At 49.5% G+C, this 12,941-nt stretch overlaps 1 protein-coding gene across 4 annotated transcripts in view; it reads left to right on the top strand.

Moving 5' to 3' along the window:
* Sort1 (sortilin 1) overlaps window positions 1-10,993 on the top strand; it is an 83,055-nt gene extending 72,062 nt beyond the window's left edge. For 2 of the 4 annotated variants that reach the window (XM_041675582.1, XM_041674855.1), the window contains exons 16-21: window positions 1,256-1,372; window positions 3,809-3,917; window positions 5,133-5,231; window positions 5,935-6,041; window positions 6,288-6,399; window positions 7,007-10,993. In XM_041675582.1, the coding sequence (XP_041531516.1) occupies window positions 1,256-1,372; window positions 3,809-3,917; window positions 5,133-5,231; window positions 5,935-6,041; window positions 6,288-6,399; window positions 7,007-7,021 (559 nt within the window). In that variant the 3' untranslated portion in view covers window positions 7,022-10,993. The remainder of the gene's footprint in view (window positions 1-1,255; window positions 1,373-3,808; window positions 3,918-5,132; window positions 5,232-5,934; window positions 6,042-6,287; window positions 6,400-7,006) is intronic. The other 2 variants (XM_041677194.1, XM_041676377.1) reach the window with 1 other exon arrangement.
* The last annotated feature ends 1,948 nt before the right edge of the window (window positions 10,994-12,941 follow it).

Below are 12,941 nucleotides of genomic sequence, written 5' to 3'. Positions count from 1 at the left end.
CCCTGAAGGAGATGCAGGTCTGTCTGTGTTGCTCCTCCCGTCTCCATCCCACAGGAAGCACTCTTTGCTCTGCTCACCTCTGACTTACACAGAGCTTCCTGCCCTTGACTGTCCGCTGACGTGCTGTGATCCTGCAGCGCACTTGGTCGTGGGGAGGATCTGGCCTGGGAATCCCCTTGGCCTTTACTGTCTGAGACAGACTGCACCACCTTGAAGCTCCCGTCTCCCGCAGACTCACACACAGTAGCTGGTAGGTGAAGAGAGGAGCAGAGTCCCAGAAGGCCCTGCGGAGGAGGTGCCATCATTTGCCTCTGTGCATCCAGGAAGGTCTGTGACCTCAGTGGTAGGCATGGGGGAGAGACAGGCAAATCCGGAGTTCCCCAGTCAGTTGGTGAGCTCCACGTTCAGTGAGAGACCCTAACTCCAAAAATAAGAGGGCAGAGTATAGAGGACACCTGGTCCCCATACCCATATGCATGGGTGTGGAGATATATATATATATATTGGAGCCTAGGGCTATCTAAGAAGCTAAGAGGGACAGGAGAGAAAATATAAGAACACGTATTCCCAAGAGCAACAATTAATGAGTGACATGTGGAGGTGAAGGCAAGAATTGTCTGAATCTAGATCTGTTGCTTATGTCGCTGAGGCCCCTTTGTTGTTAGGGACCCTGCCCTACTGTAAGCAGCAGTCTGGCCCTTCCCCAAGCCTGGGCTGTTGTAGGTCTCCTACCCCGGAGATCTTGTCTGTTCGCAAGTTTGTGGGGCCTAGTCCATCTTTCCTCATCAGTAAGCCTTCTCTGTGGCTTTTCCTAAGGGACTGGTTTCTTTCCGTAACTTTGGTAAATGCCCAAGGTAAGGAAAAAGCTGTCTCCAAGGAAAGCCCTGATCAGGCTCCGCTGTCCTGGGCCTGTGGCTTCAGGATAGAAACATTCAGGCAGAGCAGATTGGTCCCTGTGACCAAAATGTGACCAAAGAGGAAGGGCCCCAGGTGCCTGCAGCCTCTCCACTAAGCCCCTAGAAAGACTCTGCCACCTCTCAGTAGCACCCCACTGGGGACCAAGTCTTTCACACAGTCCTCTGGGGAGGTACTGAAGATCCACATTCAGGAGCATACCTGCCAAGATACCACCACCTTAGCAACTGTTCACACCTCAGTTGGAGCGTCCTTGACAGGAATGTCAACCCCCCTCTTGACTAGTGGCAATGTGCTGGCTTGCAGGCAACCTCAAAAGCGTCCTTGTTGATTCTTGCAGTGACTTTGGCTACTTCCGTCCAGAAAATGCCTCAGAGTGTGTTGAGCAACCGGAACTGAAGGGGCACGAGTTAGAATTCTGTCTGTATGGCAAAGAGGAGCACCTGACGACAAATGGGTAAGATGGCCCCTCCCTGGCAAGGTCCTCATTGCTCTGGCCAGAGCAGCAGTATTCCAGAACATTCATGAAAGCACCATCTAGTAGACCTACTGTGATGATAAAATAGTGTGTCATCTGCCATGTCCAAATGGCGGCCATCGGCCTCCTGGGGCTTTTGACCCCAGCGCAGCCGAGGAACTGCGTTTTCCATTTTAATTAATATTCCAGTGGCCCCCACAGGAGAAGGTGCAGCTCGAAGGGGGCCCAGAAGTCCTCTCGGCTGATGGACACCCCTCTCCCATTCTTGTGCTTCTTGTTAATAAGCTCTCTCGGGATCTGGGTTCTGGGTGCAGTGGAAAGGGACAGACATGTGCCGCCGGCCAGCATGACACAGAAGTGCTGATGAAACGACACAAAATACCCCATAGGCAGTGCCCCTCCCCTCCCCCAGCCCTGGACCCATGCCTGTTCTGCCTGCCTCGTAGAATTTCAGCCAAAACAAAACAATGCATTTGCCAAACAGGACTTCCTGAGGAGGTAGCCAAGCTTATAGAAACCTGAGAACACGTTTTTTTTTTTTTTTTTTTTTTTGATTTTTCGAGACAAGGTTTCTCCGTAGCTTTTGGTTCCTGTCCTGGAACTAGCTCTTGTAGACCAGGCTGGCTTCGAACTCACAGAAATCCGCCTGCCTCTGCCTCCCGAGTGCTGGGATTAAAGGCGTGCGCCACCACCGCCCGGCCTGAGAACACGTTTTAAGTCCACAGTCCTAAGGATAGGGTTCAGCGATACTTGTGGGATAAAGAACAGGATGAAAGTTGACGGGGCAGTGCTTGTGTGGAACCCCAGCACTCAGGCCTAAGTTCACCACCAGTCTGCATCACACAGCTCCTAAGCCAGCCCTGCTTAGGTAAGCCCTGTCTGGAGAAGAGAGGGAGTGAATAAACGAGAAGAGAGGTGAGACAGTCGGTGCCCTGCACACGCGTGGCTTCCCCTCAGAACAGCTCCTCTCAGAACAGGACATGCTCAGAAGCAGTGCTCCCATAGTCTGAAGTTGCAGGTTTGGGGTCCTTTAATGCCAAAGGTCACCCATCAGATTGTGGTAGATCATTCAGAAGGTCACTTGGAAAGTCACTTGAGTTGTGTTTTCAACAAAAGTGGCCTTTTAAGTCCATAGAAATTGCTGGGCGTGAAAACTGTGCACACCTTTAATTCCAGCACTTGCGAAGCAGAGGCGGGCCAATCTCTGTGGGTTCAAAGCCAGGCTAGTCTACCTGTGGGACAGCCAGAGCTACTAGTGTGAGACCCCGCCTTAAAACAAAACAGAACGGGGCTGGAGAGATGGCTCAGTGGTTAAGAGCATTGCCTGCTCTTCCAAAAGTCCTGATTTCAATTCCCGGCAACCACATGGTGGCTGACAACCATCTGGAATGAGGTCTGGTGCCTTCTTCTGGCCTGCAGGCATACATGCAGACAGAATATTGTATACATAATAAGTAAACAAATATTTTAAAAAAACAAAACGACAAAAGGCCCTAAAAATGAACACAGGCAGCCATGATCGTCACAACCACACTACAACTCAGCTACTGAGGAACAGCTATTTGGCCCCTGAGACTGGTGCTCTTTTTGGTTTTTCGATACAGGGTTTCTCTGTAGCTTTGGAGCCTGTCCTGGAACTAGCTCTTGTAGACCAAGCTGGCCTCGAACTCATAGAGACAGCCTGCCTCTGCCTCCCGAGTGCTGGGATTAAAGGCGTGCCCCACCACTGCCCAGCACTGGTGCTTTTTAAAGTCAGTTCAAAAGCAAGTGAAGCTTGAGGGTTTGTAAGGTTTTCTGTTTCCCAGAGATGCGAATTTTCTGCCATTTTCAAATCTTGTTTTCTGGAAAGAGGCAAGAACCCAGGAATATATTCTTATGTTCTTATAAAAAAAAAAAAAAACAACTCTTCCTTTCCTCCCTTTTTTTGTCTGAGACTTGAGTATGGTGTATGTGTGTGTGGTCTGTGGGTAGCTGTGTTCTGTGTGTGTGATATGTGTGTGGTGTTTATTGTGTGATGCGATGCTTCTTGCACATCATCTAATACAAACATCATGTGTTGGAGCAGCCATTTGGCTTCTCCGCTACTCTGTAGAGACCCTCTTTGCTGAGGTGAGTTTGGAGCCCAGTTTGCTGACAGGCGTCACTGTTGGCACCGACCGACCCTTGTGTTATTACTGTGCTTCCCAGTGCCCACCTTGATCACTGTCGCCATCACTGACGACATTTTGAGAGACTTTCACAAACTTGTTTCTTCAAGGCTCCATATACCCCACAGCCCACTAGATAGATGGCCACAGCTCCTGCAAAGCAATGGTCAGGCGCACCCCAGCCAGAGGCCCTGACTGCTGACTCTATGCCTTCTCCCAGAAAACAACAGCCCCTGCCAGCCCTGGTGAACAATCTCCTGTCTTTCAGGTACCGGAAAATCCCAGGAGACAGATGCCAAGGGGGGATGAGTCCAGCCCGAGAAGTAAAAGACTTGAAGAAGAAATGCACCAGCAATTTCTTGAACCCCAAGAAGCAGGTGTGTTAAAACAGATCGAGGTTCCGGGTACAGCTGGGATTTCACATTCTGCCAGGAAAAAACAGTTACACTTTGGCACCAGTATGGAGTTGTCCACAATGCTTCTGCAGAACTTATTCACAGGAAGCTGTCAGGGCAAAGGACCCATCACGTACCCCAGTGACAAGGTCACCCCGCTAAGAGCTGGTGTGTGTGCTTGGGGGAAATGGTATAGTGTAAAGTTAGGAAGGTCTCAAAGCATGGGGTTGTGGAGTTTCTGAGGCCCAGAGTTCTTCAGAAAAAAATATTTAAAAAGTTGTGTTCAGTGAGTGGAGGGTACACATAGAGAACTCTCACATAGCTCGTCTGAGGTCGTCCTGGGCTGCATGAGACACTCTCTCCAAAACAAATGGAGCTAGAGATGGCTTGGCAGTCAGCAGTACCTCGACTCTGGCAGAGGACCCCGGATTGTCCTCCAGCACCCTTGTCAGGCAGCTCACAACTGCCTGCAACTCCAAGGGATCCTGTAGGTACTGTACTCACACATGACTATACACACACACACACACACACACCCCTACACCTTACAAATAAACAAAGCTGGGCAGTGGGGAGGCCTTTAATTCCAGTACTTGGGAGGCAGAGGCAGGTGTATCTCTGAGTTCAAGGCCAACCTGGTCTAGAGTGAGTTTCAGAAAGGCTAGGACTACACAGAGAAACCCTGTCTTAAAAACAAAAAACTAAACTAAAAACAAGCCTCTGGGGGAAAATATAAAAGAAAATACCATGAAGGGATATGGACTGGAGATTTGCGCACACAGAGCCCTGCACAGGAGGGAGGGTTGTTGAGCTGAGCCCTGCATGTGTGTCAAGTGAGAAGCTGAAGAGCAGTCAGGTGTGGGCCGCTTCACAGCAGGTCCTAGGAAGCGTGGTGCTGCTGGGTCAAGTGGAGCCCTGGAGATGAGGTCACTAGGGAGGGCCTCCTGGTGAAGCAGGCGTCACAGTGTGATGGAGATGAGCTGAGGACCCATCTCCCTAATCTGACCTGACAACTGCAGCCCCCTCCTCCGTGCTGTTCTAAGGGATGAGACCCTGACAAGGGTGGGACCCAAAGGCAATGAGGGAAGAGTGTGTGGGTGTGTGTATTTGTAAGGGGGCCAAGTTCCTCCTTCTCTGCACCCCTGCCCTGGACTGCTGGTGGCTGTCCTCAGAGTGTTTGTGTGTGTGATTGCACAGGACTCCCGCCCACAGGGACACAGCTTGTCCCAGAATCCAGCTCCGCCTCCTCTTGGATACACTGAAAACACACACTTCATATCTCCTACCCAGAAGCAGGTAGGTTACACGAAACAATGATATAAGGCTTATTTGTAAAAACATGCCAGAAGTTAAGTAACAACAGAAATCTTGATGTCATATAGTGGCCTTCCTGGAAGAGCAGTGACACGCGTCTTCGAAGACGCTAGCTTCGTTATAGACTCACTCAGCCTCTCTTCTCAGTCTCACTCCGGCTCCCACCCTTAAGCTCCAGGAGTTGTAAACAAGGGGCAAGGAATAGTCAGCCTGACCATAGTGATCTTCTAGGTGTGTCCACCCAGTGACCCCAGGGCAATGTGCGGCCAAGAATAGCTGTGAAGGTGACCCAGCACAAAATTGTACACTTATTTAAAATGTGAATTCTTTATGCAGTGGGGGTGGGGCATGTAATTGAGCAATTCTCAAGCATGACGTTTACAGAGGGCAGCATCGCCTTGCAATGTCAGAAGGTTAGACATGCCTGATTTGAGGCAGTTGCCAAGGCTTCCACGGTAACTTTGACACTGAGGACCCTGCCCTACAGCGTCTAGGCATTTGGAGTTCAGATTCCCTGTGCTGGTGTGCTAGCCTCCTGGTCACACTAAGACGGTTCATCTTGGGGGTGGAGAAGTGCCCGAACTCAGTGCCTTGGACTGTAGGTCACTCAAACCGACAGGCAGCCTCTTGGAAGCCCTAGACTATGTGTGGCTAACTGCGCCTGTTTGTGTTTTAATTTATCAAGAATTCCAAGTCGAATTCTGTTCCTATTATCCTGGCCATCGTGGGACTGATGCTGGTCACAGTTGTAGCAGGAGTGCTCATTGTGAAGAAATATGTCTGCGGCGGAAGGTAAGAAGCGGGGAAGTGGATCAGAGGTCCTGAATCCAAGCCAGAAAACGCCACTGTGGCCCACGTGATCCCTTTCTCCTGACTGAAAGCTAGGTGGAGTAATAGCCCTCAAGATTCAGGCCCAAGTCTCGTATCTTATTATATCTGCACGCTGCACGGCCATGAGTGTGGAAATCAGAGGAAAACCCATGCTATAAGAAATGCTCCCTACTCAGCTCGGGAAACTAACGGTGGTGTCCTCCCCAGGTTCCTGGTCCACCGGTACTCTGTGCTGCAGCAGCATGCCGAGGCTGACGGGGTGGACACTTTGGACACAGCCTCCCACGCTAAAAGCGGTTACCATGATGATTCAGATGAGGTAAGATGCCTTCTTCTTGAGAAATTAGCCTAAAATTTCAGTCTTAAAAATTATTTTTCAGTCAGGCAATGGTGGTGCACATCTTTAATCCAGGCTCTCAGGAGGCAGAGGCAGGTGGATCTCTGAGTTTAGACCAGCCTGGTCTACAGAGCAAGTTCCAGGACATTCAGGACTACGCAGAGAAACCTGTCTCAAAAAACAAAACAAAAAATTTATTTTTCTACTTGTGATCAAGACAATCTCTGGAAAGATGACTCAGAGGTTAAGAGCACTGGCTACTCCTGCAGACAGCGCAGGTTCCGTTCTCTGCAGATGGTGGCTCACGGCCGTCTCTAACTCAACCCCAGGGGTTCAGTGCCTTCTTCTGACCGCCAAAGGTGCCCGGTGTGCTCATGGTACACAGACATACATTCAGGCAAGACACCCATACATGTAAGATGAAAATAAATAAATCTATTTTAAGTTTTTAAAGATGCAGTTGGGACCAAGTTGTGCATAAGCTAGAAGCAGCGCTAACCGGCTACAAAATCTGACCAGCCGAGAAAGTAGGCGATTGCTTTCAAAATAGCTTTCTTCGTTTGTCAGTGACGCGTGTCTTTCTTTTCAGGACCTCCTGGAATAGCTCTTGAGAGAAGCTGGGACCGAGCGTGAGTGGAGCCCCAGTACCTCCTACAGACTTGGGGAAATAAATTTCCCAGTGCATCGGACCCAGCTCTTTTCTGCTGCTTCATCCAAGCCCAAAGGACCTACACTAAAGAACGCAGGGTGGGGGTGGGGAACCCTGGCTGATCTCACAGTTGGCTCTGAGAAGAGGGGGGGAAATTTTAAATTCTTTTAACTTTTTGTTTCAAGTTCTGTCTTTTGTAAACGTGTGGGCTTTAGGTTCCTGTTGGTTTGTTTGTGTGTCAAGGGAAATGAAATAGGAGTCAAAGGGATTGTTTCGCTGACCCCATCTTGTGTGTTCTGGGTGGTGCCTACCTCCGGGCATCTGCCAACTCCACTGTCAGCTCAGCTCTCACATCTTACCTGGTGCTGTCCCTGGGCTCTGCTGGCCATGGGAAGCAGCCTCAGAGAAGGAAACAAGGAAATGGTGCAGTGACTGGCACTGGCTGGCCGGCTCTTCCCCATCTGTAAACAGCCCTGCTCAGAGAACATTGAGCCCCAGCCCTGCTACGTCTTCCAGGCCTCACCCCACCCCCAACCGTGACTATAGACCACGGTGATTTTTCTGTTCCCATTTAATTAGGCAATACCCTTGTTAATTGCCCTTTGGCAACTAACTTAACCATGTGCTTCCAAGACATTAAATCAGGAAAACTTACAGGGCCATATTTTTAACTTGCGGCAAGGAGGAGGGAGCAACAGAGAGTCGACTAGGCCTAACTCCTATTAAAGACAAAATTCTGGCTGCTCTGAGCTCTTTGAAGCTGTGCTTTGTGTGGCCAGTGGGCCTCTCAAGGACAGGATGCAGGCTTGGCCTGGAAGCCTGCCCAGGCTCCGCCATGCCTTTCCTAGAGCGCATTGTTGAGTGCACAGTGCAGCCCCAGGACTGACGGTCACAGCCTTCCATTTTCCTAGCGCCCACGGCAGAGGCTCAGCGTTGAACAACCACGGCTGCTTATTTCTTCCTCCTCCGTTGCTGCTGTCCATAGAACCAGGACTAGGGATGTTTCCAGATCGATGGACATTTTAAAAATCAAAGTTCTATGAGCAGACCATCCTTCTCAGCCTTCCCATGTTTCCACTGATGATTTCTGGGCAGAATCTTTCGGCTGACCCCACTGAAGGTGTGCTTCTAGGTGGTGCCATGTGTGTACATCACTTTCATGTTTTAAGGACGTTTTCTATCTGATATTTTTCCACATTAAATAAGTTATAGAATATGATGGGTGGATTTGTGGTGGCCAGCTGGTATTGGAAAGCTGTAACGATTCCTTTTTAGTACGGCCTGAATACTGGGCACGCAGAGCAGCGGTGTGGTGGGCTCTGGTCCCTTATCCCTGCTTTACTCATCGCAGTTCCTCCCTGTCGTTACAACTGGGACACTTTTGAGTAGATGCCATTTTGCTGCTACTTCACTTTGTAGCTAGAAAGTCAGTAAAAAGTAACTGTGCCAAACTTTTGTCAGAATGCCTGAGCAGATGGCTAACTCCTCCCCAGAATGAGCAGCAGCAGGAGAGAGGGAGGAAGTGGACAGAGAGTCCTGGAGACGCTGCGTGTTGCCACTAACTAGTCAGGGGAGCTTCTGCTAGAAAATGAAGTTAGGGCCATTTCCGTGAGGAGAATCCATCTTTGTTAGAGCCGGAATGTATGATTTTTGTATGATTCTAAAGTTTATAATAATTCCAAAGATATACGAGCTCATAATTTATCTTATCAAAGTTTCTGTCCTTCCTCACCTCCTGCCAAAGGGGAAAGGCTCTCTCCCACCACGTGCTATCAGCCCAGCACATCCTGGGGCTGATGTGGGTAGATAAGGTAATGTGTGGCGGTGGCCACTCACTTCCTGATGGAGTTGCCACTGGTCTCTAACCCTCAGAGGTTTCTGTAGAACCCATCAGCGCTCTGCTTGCTTTGCTTACATCCTCTCGTAAGCTGCTCGCTGTTCTTGCCGTAGAGCTCAGCAGCCACCCTGGTCTTGAGACTCTGAGTCGTGGTTCTGCAGGAAAGTGCTCAGTATCTGGAGCGGAGCTTCCGAGCGGTGTGACTTGCTGGGGTCCAGGACAGGTCAGTGGCGTTTCTCTGGAGCATTGTTTTCTCTTTAGAAAACAAAACTTTATTCCCCTGTTTCATGACTGAAATAAAAAGCTATGGCAATCCGGAGTGTCCCCTCTGCCTTGGTGGGAGCACAGGAAGTGAGTCTCCCCCTAGCTAGCTGGCTCTGTGGGCTTGGGGACTGCCCTACAGTAGCTCTCAGAATCAGTCACATTCACAAATATGCAACCCCAGCCAGAGATTTAAGATTTTTAAGCTCTTTATGTCTTAAAACAAAAGATTTCTAGTTTGGTTTGTCCTGCTCCGCCTTGGCACTGTCACTGGTGGGCATCCCACTCCTCTCAGCCCTGTGGGGGCAGAGGATCGAGTCTAGAGACTTGAGCGATAGGATTTAGTGCTGTTACATAGCTCAGACAGATCAGAAAGTCCCTAGTAGCCTGAGTTTTAAATCCAAAGCATGCTTTTCTGCTTGAGACCTGAGGCCAGGGCTAGATGTGACAAGGCTGTGAATTGAATGGGGCACTGGTCACAGCAGCAGAGACCTTCAGAGAGCGCTGGCAGCTCCACAGGGGACCCAGGAGCTTTGTCAGTCTTAACTGACTCTGGTGTGCAGACCCATGCTCTTGGGCTTCCTAGCTTTTCCTCTCTGGCAGTGTAGTATTGTGGACCACCTTCAACTCCTTTGCTGGTCAGGCCTAGAAGCCATGGCTGGGCACACTGTACCAAACCATCCCTTCATCAGGATGCTAGGATGCAGAGAGGGGCACAGCACCCTTCCACCAAGCCCCATGATGAGAGGCCTGGTTTGGCGTCACTCATTTTATTGCCCTGCAAGTAAACCATATGGGTAGAGCCTTTCATTCCTCCAGTGCTCTGAAGAACCCATCCCTCTGCACACTGGCAAGGGGCTCATCCCATGTGTTGGCATAGCCCTCTCAGTCGGGACGCACAAAGATTGCTAAAAAGGATGGGATGCAGCTTCTCGAATTTTTTTTTATCACCTTCCCACCAGAGGGAAAGTAATGTGAACTTAAATGTCTTTTGGAACAAAACCAAAGTTTAAGATTTGCCATATGATGTACTGACAGGGAAGCCCAGAGTTGGCAAGCAGGTACCAGACTTTGTGTCCTGTTGGCCAGTGCTTTGCCAGGTATGGGTTGCTGTGGAGTCGCTGAAACCACGGTGCAGCTTGATTTCCTGGTTCCATGCATTATAACATAAGAATTGGAGCACTAACTTGAAATTGTCTTCAAGGACTTGCGTGCACTTTTTCACAGCGGTACATTCTTCTGTATCTGTTTATGTGGAATAACACAAGCTAATCTGTACCTTTATATATATGTGTGTGTACATATATACATGTATAAACTGTATAGTGTACATGTTAATGATTTATCGGTACGGCCCGAATTTTTAGTGCAGTTCTCATCCTCCGCATGCCCTCAGCTGTGGTCTGGTGACTTCCTGTCCCCCGGCGGTTCTGCCACTTCCTGGTGTTCTGAGGCTCCAGGGAGGAGGGTTTGGGCTGCATTCTCTTTATCCTCATGCACAGAAATGCTCAGGGTCCCCACGTGCCTGTCATCTTCCCCTCTTGTCCATTGTTCCCTTTCTGAGCATGCGGCCCCACCCCGGCTGTGAGGGGCAGCTGCCTTCCTGGGACAGCGTTTAAACAGGATTGTGACCACCAATGCATGTACACTGAAAACTCCAGATGTCTGCCCACCTGGGACAGAACATTGCATGTGAGGTGGGATTATCAAGTTTCAAAGACCTGTCACTTATGCAGCAAAGCCAGACCCATAACAAAATCCCACAAAATGAAAATAAAACGCAAAATTCTTTAGCATTGTGTAAATAAATCTGGATGTGTTTAACTTTGTACTGGCAATTTTCTGTATATTTGCGGTATTTGGGTTGGAAATAAAACAGCCTGGACTTTGGTTCCTAACCTACTAAGATGAGTAAGCTACAGTTTATTAGAGTTCTAGCTCTCTGCCTTCAAAAATCAAAACTCTGGCAACCAGAGAAGCATCAGTTAGATGCTTCTAGTTTGAAGCTAGTTACTGCACTTCGCTTGGAAGGTGGCGGATACTCTGAGGAACAACTCCCAAACAAACGGACTGCTTGCCCAGAAGCTTCCTAACTTTCTCGTCCTTCTCATTTTCTTTATGCTCATCAAGGTGCCTCCCACGGGGTTGTGTAGGGCCATCTCCCCTCCTGGAAGCCCAACAGCCCACCACACACTTTCTCCAGTGTCTTTTTCTACACTTGTGGACACAGCGGCGTGTGGTTGCACTCCTGAACCGCGTGTTCCCTGTGGTCACTTTGTCAAGTGAACTCTAGAGAGTCAGCTGTGGCAGCTTCCCGAATATGCCCCTCTCACAGTCCTTTAGGGCCTCAGCCTCCTCATTTCCAAGTGTTGCCTGGAAGAGCTTCCTGCCCACCTGCCTTCGGCCATTAGCCACCCCACCTTGCCGTGGGGGAGCATTTTGAGCCAATATTTCTATTCGGTGTTCCCACATCCAGGTCTGGAGATGCCAGGGCACAGGCCTTGTTCTTGAAGGGGCCACCCCTCAGCAGGATTAAATCAGTGGTTAAAGGGATTCTAGCATGTTCTAAGACTCTGCCCCAAAAAGCCCAAACCTAAAGTTGACGGTACCCCTCCTACCTCTACCTCCAGAGTGCTGGGGTTACATGAGAACCACTCTGTGCCCAGCTCTGAATTGGATTTTCTAAGGGGCAGACCTGAGGGGTCTCTATTTTTAGATTTGATTCTTTATACATTCTCTCCATCTGAGGGACAAAAAGGGGCTAACACTACAGACTGATTGCTTTTTCCATAAAAACATGACTAAGTACGGAATAAAAAAGGGGTCTCGCTAAATAGGAGAAACCAGTCAGTAGTGTGGCGGCCACAGAGGACCTGAGTTCACGCCTCCAGCCCGTTTAACAATCCCACGCACAGAAGATTCCTGGCGCTCACTGGCTGGCCAGCCCAGCCCAATCGAAGGGCCCCAGATCTCAGTAGAAGGCCTTCTCTCAAACAATATGGGACCAATGAGATGGCTCAGTGGGTAAGGATGTCTGCCACCAATCCTGGCGATCCTGAGTTTAACCCTGGGGACTCAAAAGATGGAAGGAGAGAACTGACTCCCGAAAGTTGCTCTCTGACCTTCAAGTGTGAATGTGACATTCAGATGGCTCAGCAGTTAGATCATTGACTACTCTTTCCGAAGACCTGGGTCTGCTTCCAAGCACCCACATGGCAACTCACTTAGTCCCAGAAGCTTTGACACCCTCTCCTGGCCTTCAGAGGCAGCAGGCAGACACATGATGCAAAGACATACATGCATGCAACATGCTGTTACACATAGAAATAAAGGGAAAAATTTAAAATAAATACAGCATTGCAGGTCCCTGAGTAGAGAAGGGGATGTAATAGGAAACCTAATAATTTGGGTGGAGGGTACACCGTGGAGCAGAATGGCTGGATACGCCTGGAAATCAGACTTTTGGGTGTAGCTGGCACTGACTGTGGGCTGGCCATGAACCAGCTTTTTTATTGCATCCCAGGATCATCCTGGCACCACTGCCCCTTGTTACACAGACCTGAGGTTCAGAGGCATCAGCTGGTGACTGAAGGGTGCAGCCAGATGTCACACGTCCCTGTCCCTGGGGAGCTTTCCTCTCTGTGCTAGGTTGCCTCTCACTTCATTTGTGCTTTATCTCGCAGGAAGCAAGCCATTGACAGCTTTCAAAGGGGAAAATGCCGGTCTGGACTAAAAATAGCTCCCATTTATCCAGCACTTAGTCAGCTACACTCTGCT

Source organism: Microtus oregoni, unplaced genomic scaffold (genome assembly GCF_018167655.1).
Source record: "Microtus oregoni isolate MIOR12 unplaced genomic scaffold, Mior012 000000F_ref0000247, whole genome shotgun sequence".
NCBI classification, from domain to species: domain Eukaryota; kingdom Metazoa; phylum Chordata; class Mammalia; order Rodentia; family Cricetidae; genus Microtus; species Microtus oregoni.
Note: the sequence above shows the minus strand (reverse complement) of the source record. Positions and strands in the feature narration are given on the sequence as shown.